Consider the following 20,109-nt stretch of genomic DNA (forward strand, 5'->3'; position numbering starts at 1 on the left):
GAATTAGAGGGTCTGCAGTACATGTAGGGTTGACACCCGGTCAGTGACTGATCTGATCTATTTTCACCAACAGTAATAATAACCAATGAAAGCTCATTTGCTCCTGCACATGGAGCTCTATGCTCACCGTCAGCATGAAAATACAGTAGATTCAAGCCACATAAGCAAAGGGTAAACTATGGTATCCGCTCACCCTCAATGCCCTAATCTCTGTTATTATCGGTTAAGAAATCAAATAATTCTGCAGTGTACCTGAAAACTTGTAGCACATGTGGAACGCCACCTTGTGGGGAAGGGTACCAGTGACGTGACGTTACAACTTTGTACTTGGCTTGAGGGTTTCCCCCAGGGTTCCCTTATTCCTGAATAGAAGCTTGAGAAAAATAACCCTTTGCAGATGGCGCTGCGGCTTCCTGGGAAATGAAGGAGATGGACTGGATGTATATTATCCAGTCCATCTCCTTCATTTCCCAGGAAGCCGCAGCGCTATCTCCAAAGGGTTATTTTTCTCAAGCTTCTCCTCTATTGCAAAAGGACAGCAGTGCAGCTGTTTCCCGCAACCCAGAAGGCTAGCAGCGACTCCACCTACACTGAGTACCCCATTATCACTGGGGTGATAGGCTTTCATTTATCCTACTCAACGTGAGCGGCCATCTATATGGTCTCTTCTGCCAATCCTTGAATTTACTACTCTTGTTACCAAGGGTAATGCGCTGGGCGCCGGTATCGGTCTCCTCTTTCTTTGTCCTACAGAATCCTTATTCCTGAAGGGCTGGTCCACTGAAAATTGGAAGAGAGCACTGAAGGAGCACTGTTGTGTGGAACAAATGGCAGGACACACAGTTATTGTTCCGAAAATATCAAAAGGTAATTTACAGTTGATAGGAAACCCTTGTTCCAACAATTTAAGGAATGAGTTGATTAAAAAAAGCTTGAAAGCACTGGGTTTGATCAACACATGAAGGACTTTAAATCCTTCCTCTAATAGTTACACCTTTTTTCTCAACCCCCCCCCCCCCCCCCCACACACACACACACTGGACTATATATTCACACATGAATCACTTATACCCTCTCTGACCGCTTAGGGCATCAGGCTGCGCACCCTGTCAGACCACACCCCCCTCTACTTTTCAATTCCACTTTCCCATGTTCCTTAAAGGGGTACTCCGGCGCTAAGACCTCTTATCCCCTATCCAAAGTGATCTTCCACGCCGCACCCAGTTAGAATCAGCCCTCGGCGCGTGGTTGCTCCGGGTCTGATTACTGGTGATCAGGGGGACGGAGCATAGTGATGTCACGGCTCCGCCCCCCTGTGACATCACGCTCTGCCCCCTCAATGCAAGCCCATTGGAGGGGGCGTGACAGCTGTCTCCAATATCTCTCCAATATCTCTACAAAGGCCACCAAGGGAATTTTTATATGTTCACATAGACTGAAGCCGAAGGGTGTAAATGTGCCAGTAACAAGTCCCTTGTGTCTTGTATTGTCTTGCAAAGAGAGATCTTCTTCAATGTTTAAGTGTTTAAGGTTCAAGGTACAACTGTGTCAGGTCCAACTTATTTGCACCCAGACTCCATCAGTATGGAATGCACCTGCGTCAAGGACTAGTCACATATGTGCAGACCCTCATTGAAAAAGGTTGCTGAGACCACCATGAAGGTGCTTAGAGACATTATACGGCCCTCAAGCTACCATAACACTATAGACTCTATCTGTAGTACTGCAACTCCCATCTGCAATGACAGCATGGTGGCTCAGTGGTTAGCAGTGTTGCCTTTCAAATACCACCAAGGACAATATCTGCAAAGAGTTTATATGTTCTCCCTGTGTTTGCATAGGTTTTCTCCCACACATACTGATAGGTTTACATTGGGACATTTATGAAGGAATGAAGTGTGGTTACAGCATGCTGCTTTGTGGTGAGCAATGCCACAGGCAGAGGAGCAGACAGAGAATGATTACAGCAGGTCCTGCAGATATACTGATTGCAGAGCAATATACTGCTGTGAAATTAGGTGTTCTGCAACAGCTCTGGGTGGGGAAACTGGCAGGATTGCTGTGGAGTGGGGACTAGGCAGGACTGTGATAGAGAACTGAGGGAAAGCAATGCATTCTGGGAGTTGAAATACTAAGCAACTGCTCAAAAAGGAAGTAGTGAGAGAACATGGTAGGAAAGAGGATTAAATAACCACAAGTCAATTGGATTTTAGGTGAATTCAGAACAGGGCAGACATGTAAACAATACTAAATGCCTCTGAAGAATTTTGTTTTTATTTGACGTTGGAGTAACCCTTTAATGTACATGGGCTGCAGCTTTCACTATTGAGAGCTCTGGTGTTTACAGAATATTGTCTTATTGGGTTCAATGTAAAACAGTATGCGGTGAGTGCCTCCTAGCGGTCCCTGCAGGCAGCCAAAGCCTTATATTTTAAAGGGAAAGTGTCTTGACCTTGACCAATCGCTGGGACGAGCCAGGAGAAGAGTGTGCTAAGCGAGACAAACTTACTATGTAAGTGTATGGGATTGTCTCTTTTAACCATGCTTTTCTGCCCGCTCTATCCAGCGATTGGTCAGGGTCTGAACACTCAGATCTCAACCAATCAAAAGGTTTTTTAAAGCAACAGATACACTTTAAGCTGAAACTTCCTGTTCTGTACAGATCATTTCCACAAACAGGATTACAGTGAAAGGTGACACTGGTATATAGATAACAGAGGTACAAACAAAAGCTGTTTCTTACAGATTAGCCTCCCTCTCCCTGTGAAATGACCTCTGCAAAGATCACAGAGGATGCCCAGATACCTTTCTAATTCATATCAATCGGGCAGCTTCAGTCTACTGTTGCCTATCTCTAAATGCTGTTAACCCCTAAAGGACGCAGGGTTTTTCCGTTTTTGCATTTTAATTTTTTCCTCACCTTCTAAAAATCATAACGCTTTCAATTTTGCACATAAAATTCCATATGATGGCTTATTTTTTGTGCCACCAATTCTAATTTGCTGTGACATTAGTCATTTTACCAAAAAATCCACAGCGAAACAGAAAAGAAATCCATTGTGCAACAAAATTGAAGAAAAAATGTAATTTTGTAACTTTTGGGGGCTTCCGTTTCTACGCAGTGCATTTTTCGGTAAAAATAACACCTTATCTTTATTCTGTAGGTCCATACAGTTAAAATGATACCCTACTTATATAGGTTGGGTATTGTCGTACTTTGGAAAAAAATCATAACTACATGCAGGAAAATGTATACGTTAAAAATGTTTCTAACCCCTATAACTTTTTTATTTTTCCGCATATGGGGCGGTATGAGGACTCAATTTTTGCACCGTTTTCTGAAGTTTTTATTGGTACCATATTTGTTTTGATTGGACTTTTTGATCGCTTTTTATTCATTTTTTCATGATATAAAAACTTTTTGCGTGTATGCCATTGACCGTGCAGTTTTATTAATGATATATTGTTATAGTTCAGACATATCCGCACGCGGCGATACCACATATGTTTCTTTTTATTTACACAGTTTTTTTTTTTATGGGAAAAGGGGGGTGATTGAAACTTTTATTAGGGAAGGGGTTAAATGACCTTTGTTAACTTTTTTTTTCACTTTTTTTTGAAGGGTTATAGCTCCCATAGGAGACTAACACTGCACACACTGATCATTGTTATCCCATAGGGAGCTATAACACTGCACACACTGATCTTTTACCCTGATCCCTGCAAAGCCATAGCTTTGCATGGATCAGTGAGATAGGGGCTCGATTGCTGAAGCCTGTAGCTCAGGCTTGGAGCAATCACACGCCGATCGAACGCGACAGAGCAAGGTAAGGGGGTCTCCGCTCGCGTCCTAGCTGATCGGGATATCGCAATTTTATCGCGATGTCCCGATCAGCCCGACTGAGCTGCCGGGAAGCGTTTACTTTCTTTTTTAGACGCGGCAATAAACTTTGATCGCTGCGTCTGAAGGGTTAATAGCGCGCAGCACAACGATCGGTACCGAACGCTATTAGCCCCAGGTCCAGGCTATCGTTAGCAGCCGGGACCGACTCGGTGTGATGCGGGGTCACGGTGTCACCCCATTTTAAACACCGGGCGTAGGGCGTACAGGTACGCCCTTCGTCCTGAAGGAGTTAACAACAGTTTGGCCAAGACAGCTCCCCCATAATAATGTACAACAAACTAAATAATGAAAAAAAGAAAATAGAAACAGATAAGAAAAAAGAACAGGTTTTAGTATCTGGCTCTAATCAGAAAAATAAAACAATTCTAGGTGATCCATTGCCTTTAAATCTATAATTCTGAGCTTCCATTGGTAAGGCTGGGTTCACATCAGCCTTCAGGAGCTCCGTTTCAGACGCAAATAACGGAGCTGGAAGGTACGAGTCACAAAGGAGTCCCCTTGATTTTTTCTGCTCAAGTCCCATCATAATAACATGATCAGCACCATGATGGATGTGAGGAGCTCAGATGTAGCCAAACCTACTGTTACATCCTATTGGCTGAATGCTCCACCAATCAGATTCTGCTCCCTGTGATGTCACCAGTCTCTGGGCAGATTTCCTCTATGATGATGTTTCCTCACAGCTGCTCCTCCCCCTGATATCTTTATAGAACAAAAATCTACATTTAATACAGCATGAAGGGGCTCGGTGAAGGTGGTGGTGAAGGTGTGTAAGTGTCTGATGGGGTCACACAGCTCATAAAAGGACAGCCGCCCGGCCTCATAATCCAGACAGATCCTGACTCTATCACTGCAGATCTGGTGGGGTAACAGGATCACTTCACTGTCATGTATCATTGAATATTTATTATTACACCACAGTCCTCCACGCAAACCCCAGGACTTGTTATTATATCCAATGAATGACTGATCTCCCCTCCTGTCTATACCGGGATAACACATCCCCACCATCCACAGTCCTGACCCACTGATCTCCACATCCCAGTAATGTCGTCCTGAGGAGAATCTCCCGCTGCTCATCACCTGATAATTCTGGAATCTCTCTTCTGTTTCTGGACGATTCTGCTCTGTATCTGTCCAGGTTGCAGTTTTTAGGTCATCTGATATAAGGATCTTATTATAAACTGTGTTTATATCCAGAATTAGGTCAACAGGATCCAGAACATAGAAGGTCACATTTATACCTCTTATTATATCACATAATGTGTGTGTTATCAGCTCCAGACTCTGATCACCTCCATCATGTCCCCCAGTGTCCCCACCACCTCCATCATGTCCCCCAGTGTCCTCATCACCTCCATCATGTCCTCCTGTGTCCTTATCACCTCCATCATGTCCCCCCGTGTCCTCATCACCTCCATCATGTCCCCCCGTGTCCTCATCACCTCCATCATGTCCCCCTGTGTCCTCATCACCTCCCAACTCCTCAGGATCACACAAGTCACCTGTGTCTGGATCCTGTAAGACTGTCAGTGGATCTGTCATGTTACACAGCTCCTCAATGTCCCTCATCTTCCTGGACAGCTCGTTCTTCTTTATCTCCAGCTTCTGGATGACATCAGACAGTGACCGTGACATCTTCTCCTCCTGCCTGGAGATCTCACTCAGGATCCTCTTCTCCAGGTCGTCCAGCCGTCTCCTGATGTCTATAAACAGGGCAGTGACTCTCTCCGCTTCTCCAGATGATTTTTCTTGAGCTTTTCTACTGCGTTCCTCCAGACTCTGGACTCTTTCCTCAGTCTTCTCTCTCTTTGTGATCAGTTTCTGCAGAACATTTCTCAGTTTCTTCTTCTTCTCCTCAGAGGCCTCATCTAGCTTCACCACTGGGTGTCCCCGATGTTCTCTGGCCAAACTGCAGGACACACAGATACAAGAAGCATCCTCAGTACAGTAATATTCCAGGATCTTCTTATGGATGGGACATTTCCTGTTCTCCAGGGAAGTTCTGGGATTAGTCAGGACGTGTTCTGGTCCCTTGCTGTGAACTTTAAGGTGTTTATCACACAGAGAAGCCTCACACATCAGACAGGACCTCACAGCAGGTACAGGAGAGTCCACACAGTAAGTGCAGAAGATTACGGCCTCGTCCTGATGAGTAGACAGGAAATTCTCCACCACATTACATAGAGTGATGTTCTTTATCAGTGTCGGCCACTCCTGAAATTCTTCTCTACATTCAGGACAGGAATAAACTCCATACCCGTCCTGTGTATTCAGGACCTGATCAATACAGACCCGGCAGAAGTTGTGTCCACATCTCAGGGTTACAGGATCTGTATAAAAGTTCAGACAGATAGAACATTCCAGCTTCTCTCTCAGACCAGCAGACGCCATTGTTGGTAGGCTCAGAGACCAGTGGGTGTGACCTATATTTATCTCACAACATAAGGCTGGGTTCATCTGCTGCAAAAGAAGTGAAGATCAATTAACAATTTACCTGGCACTGGTAGTATATATATAGTTCAGGTAGTAATTATTCTTAAAAATACAATTAACCCCTCCATAAAAAAGGAGATAAACCCAGCCCACTGCACAATAACAAGCACAAAATAAATAACATAACATAGGGGGGGATATTTGTGTGCTGCTGTTAGGACTAAGGGAAAACAAAATATCATTAGAAATTAACAATTTCCTAACGTCCTACCAGCAGCACAGATGAATACCCAATGGGAGGGCTCTCCTGCCAGGCAGAATTCAGCACAGTTTGCCCAAAGGCCGAATATTCAGACATCCTAGTATCTAATCTGTAGTGAGAGATGAAGGCAGGCACTGAACTCCACAAAGCTGCACTGCAGATGAGGTCCAAAGGGAGCAGACTTCTTTCAGCAAAAGAAGTTGCAACAGCATTGATGGAACAAACTTTTACGAAATCCGGAGGATCCAGCGACTGAGCATCATAGGCTTGCCTTATGGCCTCCTTTCTCCATCTACTGATGGTAAGTTTGGATGCCTTTCGACCTTTTCCAGTTACCGGCGAATAGGACAAGGAGATTTTCATACCTCCCACAGGTATTAAAGTGATATACACAACATTATGGAACATCAGGGGGAGACCTTGCAGGGGAGCTCCCAGGTCATTGAGGGTCTCAACCTGACAGGGCCTAAGGGTAGTACAGGACCATGTCCTGTACTGGGACATCACAAAATCATGGGATCTATCTACATAGATCCAAATGCATCTCAACACATCTAGAGTATGCAACTCTTATTTTTCTAAGGAAGCAGGGTGAAGAGCCAGGATCGGAAGGGAGATGACCTGGTTCAGGTCCCCAAAAGATGGTACTTTAGGTAGAAAGGTTGGAATAAATCTTGGAGGAACTTCGATTAAGCTTGGAGGAACTTCGAATAAGCTTCCAAGGCTGAAAAAGGCCTGTAACTCACACACTCTCTTGGTCGATGTTATTGCCAGAAGGAATGTCAACTTACATGCGAGGTATTTGAAGTCTTCCTCCTCCTACAGTTCAAATGGGGGAGATTATAACCCCTTAAGAACCACCGATAAATCCCATTCCGGTCCGGAATGGGTTTGATAATTGTAGGCTTCAGTCTTTCAGCTTCTTTCAGGAACCTTTTGATAAGCGGGTATTAATAAATAGTGCAATTGGGGATACTTGAACCCAAAATGTAAATGGTGGCAATCCCTTGTCCAGGCCATCCTGTAGGAATTTGAGGATAGATGGGAGGGGCTGATCTGCAGATGCCACCTTATTCCTAGAACACCAAGATAAGAATATTTTTTCATTATTCTTGAGTACGCCTTATTCATTAATTCTGAATGTGATAGGGTTCTCAAGACCAACTTAGATAACTCCTAACTGTGGAGGGGACTGGTCAACCTCCAGGCTATCAGGTTTAGCCTGTGCAGATCTGGGCAGATCTGAGTGTCCCACGACACGAGTGTCTGCTGTGGTATAAGATACCAATATTGCTCGACTCATCTGAATGAGCTGGGTAAACCCGAATCTCTTCAGCCAGAAGAGAATGATAGTTATGACCGAAGTTTGATCCCACCTGATTTTCATCAATACCCTGGGAATCAAGGAAAACAGAGGCAGGATGTAGGCCAGCCTGAACCTCCAAGGAATTGTCAGAGCATCTATCTATCGCCACAGATGGGGGATGTTAGAGAATCTGTATAGGGAGCAGAACCTCTTCACTTTGGCATGAACCTCGATGCCATGAGAGGCAACTCTAACATCCCTCATCTGTAGACAATCCTCTGGAAGATTTCTGGATGCAGGAACCATTCTCCAGTAAGTAGACTACGTATGTGGACTACGGAAAGTTGGATGAGGTTTGTCTCTGCCCAATCACGGATCCTTCCCAGCTCTAGAGTGAGAGGTTGCGATCTTGTGCCTCCCTGTTTGTTTATGTACTGAAGTCATATTTGTCTGACTGAACTCTGGCAACTTTCCCTCAAATGAGGGGAGCAAAATGAAGGAGTGCCATCCGGATTGCACGTATCTCGAGGAGATTGGATGATTAGAGCTGCTCCTGAGGTGTCCATCACCTGCCCAATATCCTCCCTGCAATGAAGCATGGTGGGGGCAACATCATGTCTGGAGAAAACAGCCCTCCCCATCACCTGCTCAATACCATCCCTAAAGTGAAGCATGGTGGGGGCAGCATCCTGTCTACAGGATACCAGGCACTGCCCATCACCTGCCCTATACCATCCCTACAGGGATCAAGGTGGGGGCAACATCATGTCTGGGGGAAACCAGGCACTGCCCAACACCTGCCCAATACCATCCCTACAGTGATCATGGTGGGGGCAGCATCATGTCTGGGGGAAACCAGGCACTGCCCCTCACCTGCCCAATATCATCCCTACAGTGATCATGGTGGGGGCAGCATCATGTCTGGGTGAAACCAGGCACTGCCCATCACCTGCCCAATACCATCCCTACAGTGATCATGGTGGGGGCAGCATCATGTCTGGGTGAAACCAGGTACTGCCCATCACCCACCCAATACCATCCCTACAGTGATCATGGTGGGGCAGCATCATGTCTGAAGGAAACCAGGCACTACCCATCACCTCAAAACCATATTCCATCCCCCATCACTGCCTGCAATGCTGTATTGTTTGACTTTATTTTATTATGAGTCCAGGAATGTTAGTGTAGCATGTGGTATGATAGTGTAGGGTGACCCATGCTGTATGTTATACTGTTGTGCTGTGTATGGTATGTGTGTCAATTTATTGTGAGCTGCTATCAAACCTGCACTGTATATCAGTACTTTGTATATACTTTTTCATGGGAAAGAAGTGGACCTAAAACTGTTCTAGTTAGTTCTAGCCTGACCTTTGCCACACGTGCCTCAGCTATCTCCAGTCACTCCTAGGCCTACAGTCATTTCTAGGCTACTAATACATGTTGTAAAGGTCGGATCTACAGCTATTTCATATCAATGCAGGTGAACTTCTTAGAGCGATTCTCACTACCACACTTGAGTGTTTTTAATTTGCAAAGCAACCACAAGCCTTGTAGGTATCGAAACTAGTTTATTAAATTTTGGACTCTCGAACGTTACACATTTTGCATAATGAACACGTCTCAAGAACTGCACCTTTTCTTTAATGTGCAAATTCATTTCATGTATGATTGATTAGAAGGGCAGGACATGTCCCCGGAGCGGAGATCTCTGGGGTAATGGAAAATTCAAGGCATCCTATTGACCATCATCTACCTATAGAGAAGCCAAATAAAATGTCTCAGAAGGCATCTGCAAGATGGTTCTTGATATTCTGTAAGTTTGTAGTGACGCAAGTGCATGTTCCCCTAAAACTCATGTCATCTGTCCTTTAACTTACTGCCAAAGGTTCACTGAAGGGGTTATGGATAAAGTGTGAAATGACCAGCTAAAATTGCAGGGAAAAATGGTCTTTTCGACAGGTGGTTCTCTCATTGAACAGGGCCAATATTACTAAGGATATAAGGGAACTGAACATTCATCACAGAGAACTGTGGTCATGATCAGGGGTGGTCATCTTACAGAGATGGTCTTTTACATGTTAACTAGACTTCAACCATCCAGAACCAGGTGAGGTGCAGAACTGGACACAGCGTTGGTGCATAATTTTTTGTAGCACCCCCGGGAGGGGGTTTTGTGCTATTAGGACTAAGGGAAAACAGATTAACGCTAGAAATCAATGCTTCCCTTACCTCCTGCCAGCAGAACAGTGGGGATCTTACAAGAAGTAACCCCATTAGGAAGGGCCTTCTGACAAAGTGGAGTTCAAGACAGACCACCCAAAGGCAGTATGTCCAACTGATGGTGGTTGACAAAGGTCAAGTAGGAGCTCCAAGAAGCTTCACCTCAGACATATTTTAGCGGAACAAGATATCTTTCCACCCAAGAGGTGGATACAGAGCGTTTAGACTGAGCCCCAACTAGGGGAGGAGACTTGAGATCTTGTGACCTAAGGGCCGTATATATGGCTTACTTAATCCCTTAATCCATCTCCCTAGGGTTTGTTTTCAGGCTTTGTGACCTTTTTTCTTGCCCGAGAACAGGATAAAAAATTTTCATCCTTCCTTGAATTCCGAGGACTCTCCAAATAGTACTTTAGACACCTAACTTGATCTAAGGTGTAAAGACGGTCTTTCTTCATTGGAAGGATTAGGATAGTAGATGGGAAGGAAAATGACTTGGCTGATATTCCTAAAGGATGGGACTTAAAAGGGTACTCCGCTGCTCAGCGTTTGGAACAAAATGTTCCGAACGCTTAGTGCCGGCGCCGGGAGCTCGTGACGTCATAGCCCCGCCCCTCATGATGTCACACCCTGCCCCCTCAATGCAAGTCTATGGGAGGGGGCATGACAGCTGTCACGCCCCCTCCCGTAGACTTGCATTGAGGGGGCGGGTGTGACATCATGAGGGGGCGGGGCTATTATGTCACAAGCCCCCAACACAGGCTATAAGCATTCGGAACATTTTGTTCCAAACAGTGAGCAGCGGAGTATCCCTTTAAGGACAAAATACAAAACTTGGGCCCCCTCCTCCACCATAACTATATCAGCACTAAAGTGGAGTTTACCATGCAGTATACATATTGAATGTATCCCTAAAACCCCTGTCATCTGTGCCTCAACTTTCTGTCAAAGGTTTATTGAATGGGGTTATTGATCTAGCATGAAACTTCTTAGAGACCATCTAAGGGAAAATTGGTCTTTTCGACAGGTGGTCCTCTCATTGAACAGGGCCAATATAACTAAGGATATAGGGAACTAAAATTCCATCACAGAGAACTGTGGTCAAGATCAGGGGTGGTCATCTTAAAGAGGTAGTCTTCTACTGTATACTGACAAGTCAACTAGAATTCAACCATCCAGAGCCGGCTGCAGGACTGGACCGTAGGACACGGACGCCTCCTCAATGTAGTTTAGGTGTTGTGTCTTCTCGTCCTAATCACATTTTATCCTACATTATACCCAAATAATGGCAATTGTTCTATCACCAGATTTGCTGTGATATATTGTGGCATAAGTCACAAAGAAAATAAAACAGAACTTAAAAGTAAGGAATGACAATGTTTCACAGGTCTGCTCCACGCTTCGCCAATCTCCTCCAGACGTCGGCGTTAATGAGGTCATATACATGTGATCCCATCGCGGGTCCTTAATATTTGTATGCTGCATATCCGTCAGGTGTAAAGGGCGAGCAGTATGTCCACACAAACGCATCGCTATGTCCTAACACCGTGATTCATCCAGTGGAGACGCAGGTGTCGGTTGTGTCTGGTGGTCCCGTAAAGGTTTCTGAGGCAGATCTGGGTCTGGGCAAGTCAGTTGACGAAACCTCTGAAAAATAAGAAACGTGAAACGTGTCGGATGACAAGACGCAGGTGAGAATTTACATTATACCCCATCAGTCTCCACTTTGCACATGTGCGATACCTTGTTATTTTTATTATTTATGTCCTAAATCTTCCAAGTTTAGTCGGACAATCAAAGTAAAATGAATAATTTTGCCATGAAGCAGATTCGACCCCAAAAATTTTTTTATTATTCAGAAATCAATAAATCAGAAAATTTTGAGAATTGCTTCTGGAGAAACGTTCAAAATGACGACTGCAATAGACATATATTGCCGAGAATGGCCATTGTAGCTCTGATGGATAACCTGGAACCGGGCGCCAGCTGGCAGGTGTTTAGCTACAGTCACCAGGGGGATTTGTAATAGAATTTTTAGAATTGTTGTTGTTCAGCCCTTATGTATGTCTTTTACCTTGATATGTCATTAAAAAATTTTATGTCAAATTTTTTTTTTTTTGTGTGTCTAGCTTCATTCATCACAATAAACAATAACCCCTAGGCCTGAAGCCCCTAAAACATTTTGTTGTATAAAATGTGACCTCCAAAAAATGTATACAATGCAGTGCTACCGTTTGTTGTGATGTAGGGAAACTCTTATCTCTTACACTCTATCAGTGTAAAAGTTAAGAGAAAATCCCTTGTAACAGACCGAACATTAGTAACCAGAAGTGGTAGTACTTTGTCACAAATACACTAGAGCACGATACGAGACAGTATATCAGCACGCCCTCCTCAACACTTTTCTCTGTATCAACAGCATCATCAGGGGGAATTTGTTATAGAAATGCTGAGGCCACAAACTCTGTTACTGGTCAGCCTTATGTATGTGTTCTCACACTGCTTCTAACCGTATTCATCAGGGGGGGATTTGTCATAGAATTGCTAGGGCCCCAATATCTAGTATTCAGCTTACCGGGACCCATCATTCAGAAGAACAAGCTCTATGTCCTGCTTCACTGGACGGCCCCATAGACTTAAAGTCTCCAGAAAACATGGATTTTTACATTAATCTGTTTTCCCTTGTGCCCCCTTCACATATTTTCTGCTTTTTTTACAGCGCTGGAAGGTAAACGAATGACAGAACTGATCCCATTTATTTGAATGGGACGTTCACATTCATCCCGTGTCTCAATTTAAGCACTGCAAGGTTGGACACACCACAGGGTTGTCAGATAGGGGACCGCATCTTGCGAGGGCCACTCTCTTATAGTATGAAATGGGTGTATATGCCTAATAAACAACAGTGGTTCAACTTATTGTGGAAAAACTACTCATCTGTAACATCTATACCTGGCTTAACCAAATTGTACCACCAGACACAGATCAACAATGAGGCCACATCAACTTACCTCTGCCATAGGTCCTTTGATTGTTAATACTTTGTAACAAACCCATAGTGGGGTGCATATCATAGATGACAATGCTAGGAACCAGCCCACAGCATCCCCCCACCAGGGGTAGGTGTAACGCTTGTTATATTGAAGAGGAGTGTATTTCACCAGTGAGAAGATGAAGGTGGCCTGGTGGAAGAGAGAACATCAGGTGAGACTGTGATAAACTACACTATAGCTGCTCTCCCGATCCTGGATCAATAATACCGCCCCCTCACCAGGCACACAGCGGGGGTAATGAACAGCCAGCAGTATTTGATGATTGGCAGAGGCCTGTAGCCAATCATATGCTCCACGTTGTCGTAGAAGTTATCGGCACCTGTAGAATTAAAAGAGTCCAATTAAGTTATCAATGGGCAACAGATGGCACCGAGGGGGTGAAACTAAATCTGAATCATATGTCCAACCAGACTCCAGAGGAACATTTGCATCACTCTAAAGATTATCCATCCTATATCTGATTATCCAATGGGACACGCAAACACTATGTGTGGTCAAAATGTAGCAACAGGGAAAAAAGGAGAATTATGAATTGGCACTGGATATAGCACTGCTAGTGTAATATGGAATAGTGGAAGTGGAGCGTATATTAACCAGATAGGATAACAGGAGGTGCTTCACGAAAACAGAGAAAATTCCAAATAAAGTCGATGCCAAGAATATCAAGAACGGAGCACTCACCCGGCATGTATCCTGAGGAGGGGGCTGGTCACCAGCAGGGTTTTTGGCAAGGAGGTGGTAGATGGAATGGGGGGAGCTCAGACGCCAGCCACGGTCCGTATCGGCCAATCGGCGATTCATCAGGCCGTACCTGCCTGACGAAGTGCCGATTGGCACGATATGGACCGTGGCCAGCGTCTGAGCTCCCCCCGTTCCATCTAACGCCTCCTTGCCAAAAACCCTGCTTGTGACCAGCCACCTCCTCAGGATACATACCGGGTGAGTGCTCCGTTCTTCATATTCTTGGCATCAACACTATGTGTGGTGTCTTGGCCACCCATACAGCCTAGTCTTTTGGAGGTTAGACCATCTGTACTGAGTGTTAGAGCTGGTTGTACAAACTAAAGTGTGAGCACTTGTGGATAAAGTAGGATTACTGCACCATTATAATAATGTTCTGAAAATAAGGCCACTCACCATACACCCAACCAATGCAGAGAGTCTCAAAGATGGCGACAAACAGCAGGCACATTCCACTGGCAGCATAATAGTCAAACAGCTGAAACACGTACATGCCACCCTGAGTGAAAACAACAATAAAGCATGAGGATTGTTTGAGAGACACTCATACAAGGTAACGTCCTACTTGGCTCAAATAATATTACAGTCCTCATGTTGTTTATTAGTTCCATAGAGAGTGCTCCACTGGACCCTCTTATGTGAATCCAGGAGAGGGCACTAAGGGTGAACCATTCCCGTTTGCATGGGTGGTGTACTATCTTTTATTTAAGAAAGAGCTAGCAACCAGTCTTTTCCCTCATCTAGTATAAAGGAAAGTTTGGAGTGGAACCAATACTAGACTCCCCATTCCTGGTAGTGGTGCTCGGGGTATGCACCAACAATAAAATTTTGGGGATCAATTTAGGTTATAGCTATCATGGGAATTCTCAAATCTGCATTTCCTAAATTCTAATATCTCCTTAAAGGGGTTCTCTGCCCCTAGACATCTTATGCCCTATCTAAAGGATAGGAGATAAGATGTCTGATCACATGGGTCCCTCCACTGGGACCTCCGCGATCTCTGTGCAGCACCCAGCGTTCTTTTAGAACGCTGGGTGCGGGCAGCGGGAGGTCGTGACGTCACACCACACCCCCTCATTGCAAATCTATGGGAGGGGGTGTGGCGGCCGCCACACCCCCTCCCATAGACTTGCATTGAGGGGGTGTGGTGTGATGTCACGAGGGGCGCGGCCTTGACATCACGACCCACCCCCCGCTCCAGGCGTTCGGAACAAAATGTTCCAAACTTCTGGGGCCGTGGAGTACCCCTTTAAGACATTCCGTTTAGGTGCTCTGTTCCATACCTCTGTCAACATGACCAGCCCAATGAGGAATGAGAAGATGCAGACGACCAGGATAAGCAGCTCACGCCTGTAATTTTTACGAAAGACGCCGGGATACATGTCAACCAAAGAAGTGACCAGACTCTCCACACATACGAACTGAGGAAAAGACCAAATAAAGGAAAACATGTCATTGTAGCCCATATCTAAGGAAGTCATTGCATAAGTTTCCATGATTCCTAATATCAAAAAGTCTCTAACCCAGATCTTAAGGCCACCAGCAGTCCAGGATTAGAATTTTTTCCATGTTCTACTCCAATAGAGTAACTGAAAAAAAACAGAATGTTGGTGACCTTGAGGACTGGGTTGGGGACCCCTGCCTTATATAATGTTCATGATGCCCCAGGCAATGTTACATGTTAGGTATCCTGTATGAATGTAGTGTATGTCTTAATTTGCCTTATATTCATGTTCTAACAGCTCAATTTATTGGCCATTCGCTGTAACCATGTATGAATTTCTTGGTTTATCCCATTAGAGTTACCATATCTATGACCTATGGCCTAAGGACGTCATCAGCTGAAAAACAAAGCAGCCATCTTTGTTTTCTTTAAGCCATTCTTCTCAGAGTCAACAGGAGATCCGGCAGCATCTGAAGACATCCTCTCCATCCAAGCCTACGGTAGCACCTCTGGTATGTTCAAATAACCACGCAGCTACTGTGGGTTCATATCTTAAAGGGGTATTACACTTGATAAAAACACTGGGGGTCTGACCACTGGGACCGCCGCGATCTCCTGTATGGGGCCCCAGCTCTTACCTCCTAATGCAGGCTCCATCTCTTCTCCACAGAGTGCTCTGGCCTCCACCCTTGGGGACATACTCTTGCTGTAAAGAAGTGACAGCCTGCTCAGTCAATCACCGGTCAATTGGCTGACAGACCATCTTGGAGGGTGTGGGCTGGAACATGCTGAGGAGAAGATATGGAGTCTAGATTAGAAGACGAGAGCTGTGGGCCTGTACAGAAGATCGCGGGGGGAGGTCGACCGCTGGGACCCACGGTGATAAGACACTTATCCCCTATCCTTTGCATAGGGGATATGTTTTAATCTATTGGAGTACTCCTTCAAAGGAAAACTGTAACCAAGTTCACCCACACTAAACCCGATACACTGGGTTATAGTGTGGGTGAACAGTAATCCAATGAGGGGTCACTTACTTTTCTCCCTCCAATTGCCGCTGAGTTATGCGCCGGTAAGTTTCGTTGTTTGGCCCCAGCATCGCGCTTCAAAGCTGTCTGCCGCTGATGCATCCTAAACTCGCCCCCTTAATTAGCATAATGATTGCCTTCAACTCCGGTCCTTCACTACTCCCGACTTCCGGGTGTAGTGAGGGACCGGCGCATGCGCATGTAACAATGGCCAGAGCTCAAAGATTTCGGCGCATGCGCTCTGCAGACAGAGCGCTGCGCTCACCGGGCATGACATTCCACGTCACTAGCATGTGGAGATGAAGGCAATAATTATTCTAATTAAGGGGATGAGCTTAGGACACGTCAGTGGCAGACAGCCGGCAGGGGCCCCGCCTTGAAGCGCGATGCTGGGGCCAAACAGCAGAACTTTTCCGGCACATAACTCAGTGGCAATTGGAGGGAGAAAAGTAAGTGACCCCTCATTTGATTACTGTATTGGTGTATTGGGTTTAGTGTGGGTGAACTCGGTGACAGTTTTCCTTTAATGTATATTATTGTATTTTACATGTCCCCTGCTGTTATTTCCCAGTTTATAGGTACCAGCTAGTGACTGTGCTGATAACATAGATAGGATAGCATGTTACGTGTATATTCCTATGAATGTTCATCTTCTTTCAGATTGTTGTGTTATATACAACTTCTATTTCATGCACGTTTGTGTCTATATTGCTTTGTAATGTTCTATATGTATTGCCACATGTCATCCTTCCAAGAAAAGTTGAATTGAGGTTGGATGTTGCTTCTTTGTCAATAAATTGTCAGGAAGGGGTTTAGCTGCCTGTCAACTTATGCCCCTTTACACATAGGGAGGACAAAGCAATGTGTTCTTCTGTATTAAAGGGGTACTCCAATGGAAAACTTTTTTTATTATTTTTTTATTAACTGGTGCCAGAAAGTTAAACAGATTTGTAAATTACTTCTATTAAAAAAATATTAATCCTTCCAGTACTTATTAGCTGCTGAATACTACAGAGGAAATTCTTTTCTTTTTGGAACACAGTGCTCTCTGCTGACATCTCTGTCCATTTTAGGAACTGTCCAGAGCAGCATATGTTTGCTATGGGGGATTTTCTCCTACTCTGGACAGTTTTTAAATTGGACAGAGATGTCAGCGGAGAGCACTGTGCTCGTGATGTCAGCAGAGAGCTCTGTGTTCCAAAAAGAAAAGAATTTCATCTGTAGTATTCAGCAGCTAATAAGTACTGGAAGGATTAAGATTTTTTAATGGAAGTAATTTAGAAATCTGTTTAACTTTCTGGCACCAGTTGATTTAAAAATAAAAATTAAGTTTTCCACCGGAGTACCCCTTTAAACAAATTCTCTGTAGGCTGATCATTGAAAAAATTTCTGCTTGCAGTATTTGTTTCTCCGTTCATGTCCCATTGTTTCAATGGACTTAGCAAACGGAGCTCGACGCAGATGTGAACTTAGCCAAATATGTGAACTGTGTGGCAGAAAGCCAAATGATGCCACGTATGTGAATATAACCCATATTCTTGCCAACCTCCCGACTGTAAGTTAGCATAAAGTATTGGATGGATAAAAGAAAGTATGCATCAGACTACGGAGGGATTGTTTGTTGTCTGTTACCATAGAAACAAAAACAAAAAAAGATTATGAGAATAGATATTGCCTGTAAGACTAATAACTTATACATTGATACCTGACTGTCCAGACCCAGAAGAATGACCATGATGAAGAAGAAACAAGCCCAGAGGGGAGAGAACGGCATCATAGACACAGCTCGGGGGTAGGCAATGAATGCTAAGCCCGGACCTGGAAAACAAGATCATGGGAAATAATCTTACCAGTTCTTCACTGATGTGTTACCAAAAACATGAGTTAGAAACAGTGCTCGCTGGAGATTTAGAGCACTGAGCCAAAAAATCGGCAAATTAGCCATAGATGCCTAGAAGCCCCGCCCCCTCAAGGCAAGCCTATGGGAGGGGGCGTGACAGATGTCACGCCCCCTCCCATAAACTTGCATTGAGGGGGTGGGAGGGAGATGGCAAGAGGGGGCGTGGCTATGATGCCACGAGCTCCCGACGCACGCTCCAGCATTCAGAACAGTTTGTTCCAAACCCTGAGCACCCCTTTAAGATGTCCTTGAAAAAAAGATGGTTGAAAATGTTTAATTTGGAAATAAAAAAAGTAATATCACAGTCATATTTTACAGGATTGATGAAAATAAGACAAGACAAGTCAACTCACCAGATTCTGCCACCTCTGATATTGGTACCCCTTGTTCTTCTGCCATAAAACCCAAGATGGAAAAAATGGCAAATCCAGCCACAAAACTTGTTCCACTATTCAGAAAGCATAAAGCCATGCAGTCTCTGCCAGAATGTAAGAAGAAGAGAGAGAGAGCTTCATCGCCTACTGTACACGTCTCTAAAAGATGGAAAAATCCTGCCGAGAGCGCCAAAAAATATTTAACTCTAATCTTTATCTCCTTTTTCCTCCTTTTCTAAAGTTTTTAAAAGGTATTTCCTACTGGATTGGACATTGTAGAGCAGATTTTGAAGTATCTATGGTTAATATTTTTTTCTAACATTTTTAATATGAAGTAATTGAAGTTCCTGAGGCAGGTGGGCAATGTGTCAAGGACAGGGTGGGCTTCTCTTCCTTGAAGTCTTATTCTGGTTATTTATTTCACTGGATAAGTGATGAAAGTTTCAGGCCCATATTATTCCTCTTATACCAGTAAATACAATACCCTACAATTACCTGTAGCAGTTGTTGTGATATTGATTGTAGCTTCCCAGGGCGGTCAGGCATCCCAAACAAATGGCGTATGAGAAAAAGATCTGCGTCCCAGCGTCCATCCAGACCTGCCGAGCACAGTCTGGTGAATGGCAAATATAAGATCAGTTGATAAAGGGCACATCTGATCCCTGTGTTCCTACCCAACTCTATGTAGAACTACATTGCAGAATGCCACTTTTTACATTATATAAAATTTTTCAATGTACTCCCCACCAGGGGTCAACAGGGGTCGGAGGTCAATGAGTACTGGAGGAGGGAGGTTCAGTACAGAAATGCCTCTCATACGACACCAGACTATATAAATGTCATGGGCCAAGGGCATACCAGGGGGCCCGGTCCTTATTGTTATTATTATTATAATATTTATAGATAAAACAAAAGCGGTGAATCAAAAATTCTAACTAAAACAAACAAATCCCAGGAATTATTTCCAAGTTCCTGACTGCCGTCAGCTCAGTTTTTAGATCTAACTTGGCCCTGAGAATGTTTTCTACCAAATGAAGGCCCCTACCGGGCTCTGATGTGCGTGAACATGAGAATGGTGACAGCGTGTGGTTTTCAGGTTACGCCACCCTGTTGGGCACAGCAAGACGTTCTTAGAGGTCACCGTCTTTGTGTACTTGTCCCTTCGCAGACATAATGCTTCAATCGCGCCATCACATGACTTGAATTAGTGATGAAAAGTGAATGTAACACAAACCAATTATTTCACCAGTCTGTAGCGTTATGGTATTCTATGGTCCACCAGACTGATGAAGATCACTAGTAGAGCAATTATGTCAGAGAAACGGGCAAACCTTGTATGATTCTTACCGCATGTAAATTAGGATAGATGCCACCCTGATGGGCAACTGTACCCAAAATGCAGAATGTCCCTATGAAGTGGGTGTGGCCAATTTTAAATTTA

The 20,109-nt window shown here is 44.4% G+C and overlaps 2 protein-coding genes across 3 annotated transcripts in view; both read right to left on the reverse strand.

Moving 5' to 3' along the window:
• Positions 1 to 2,277: 2,277 nt before the first annotated feature.
• On the reverse strand, positions 2,278 to 10,737 carry LOC130267714 (E3 ubiquitin/ISG15 ligase TRIM25-like). The gene has a single exon (XM_056517836.1). It carries the CDS (start codon positions 6,362 to 6,364, stop codon positions 4,541 to 4,543), a length of 1,824 nt encoding a protein of 607 aa, XP_056373811.1. The 5' UTR covers positions 6,365 to 10,737; the 3' UTR covers positions 2,278 to 4,540.
• Positions 10,738 to 10,885: 148 nt separating this feature from the next.
• Positions 10,886 to 20,109, reverse strand: part of SLC6A13 (solute carrier family 6 member 13) — a 47,276-nt gene continuing 38,052 nt past the window's right edge. For both annotated transcript variants that reach the window (XM_056517839.1, XM_056517837.1), the window contains 8 exons: positions 19,164 to 19,267; positions 18,648 to 18,772; positions 18,100 to 18,212; positions 15,206 to 15,343; positions 14,319 to 14,421; positions 13,400 to 13,500; positions 13,140 to 13,310; positions 10,886 to 11,775 (listed from right to left, as the gene is read on the reverse strand). In XM_056517839.1, coding sequence (XP_056373814.1) covers positions 11,668 to 11,775; positions 13,140 to 13,310; positions 13,400 to 13,500; positions 14,319 to 14,421; positions 15,206 to 15,343; positions 18,100 to 18,212; positions 18,648 to 18,772; positions 19,164 to 19,267 — 963 coding nt within the window. In that variant the 3' untranslated portion in view covers positions 10,886 to 11,667. The remainder of the gene's footprint in view (positions 11,776 to 13,139; positions 13,311 to 13,399; positions 13,501 to 14,318; positions 14,422 to 15,205; positions 15,344 to 18,099; positions 18,213 to 18,647; positions 18,773 to 19,163; positions 19,268 to 20,109) is intronic.

The sequence above is a fragment of the Hyla sarda genome, chromosome 4, assembly GCF_029499605.1.
Source record: "Hyla sarda isolate aHylSar1 chromosome 4, aHylSar1.hap1, whole genome shotgun sequence".
Taxonomy (NCBI): domain Eukaryota; kingdom Metazoa; phylum Chordata; class Amphibia; order Anura; family Hylidae; genus Hyla; species Hyla sarda.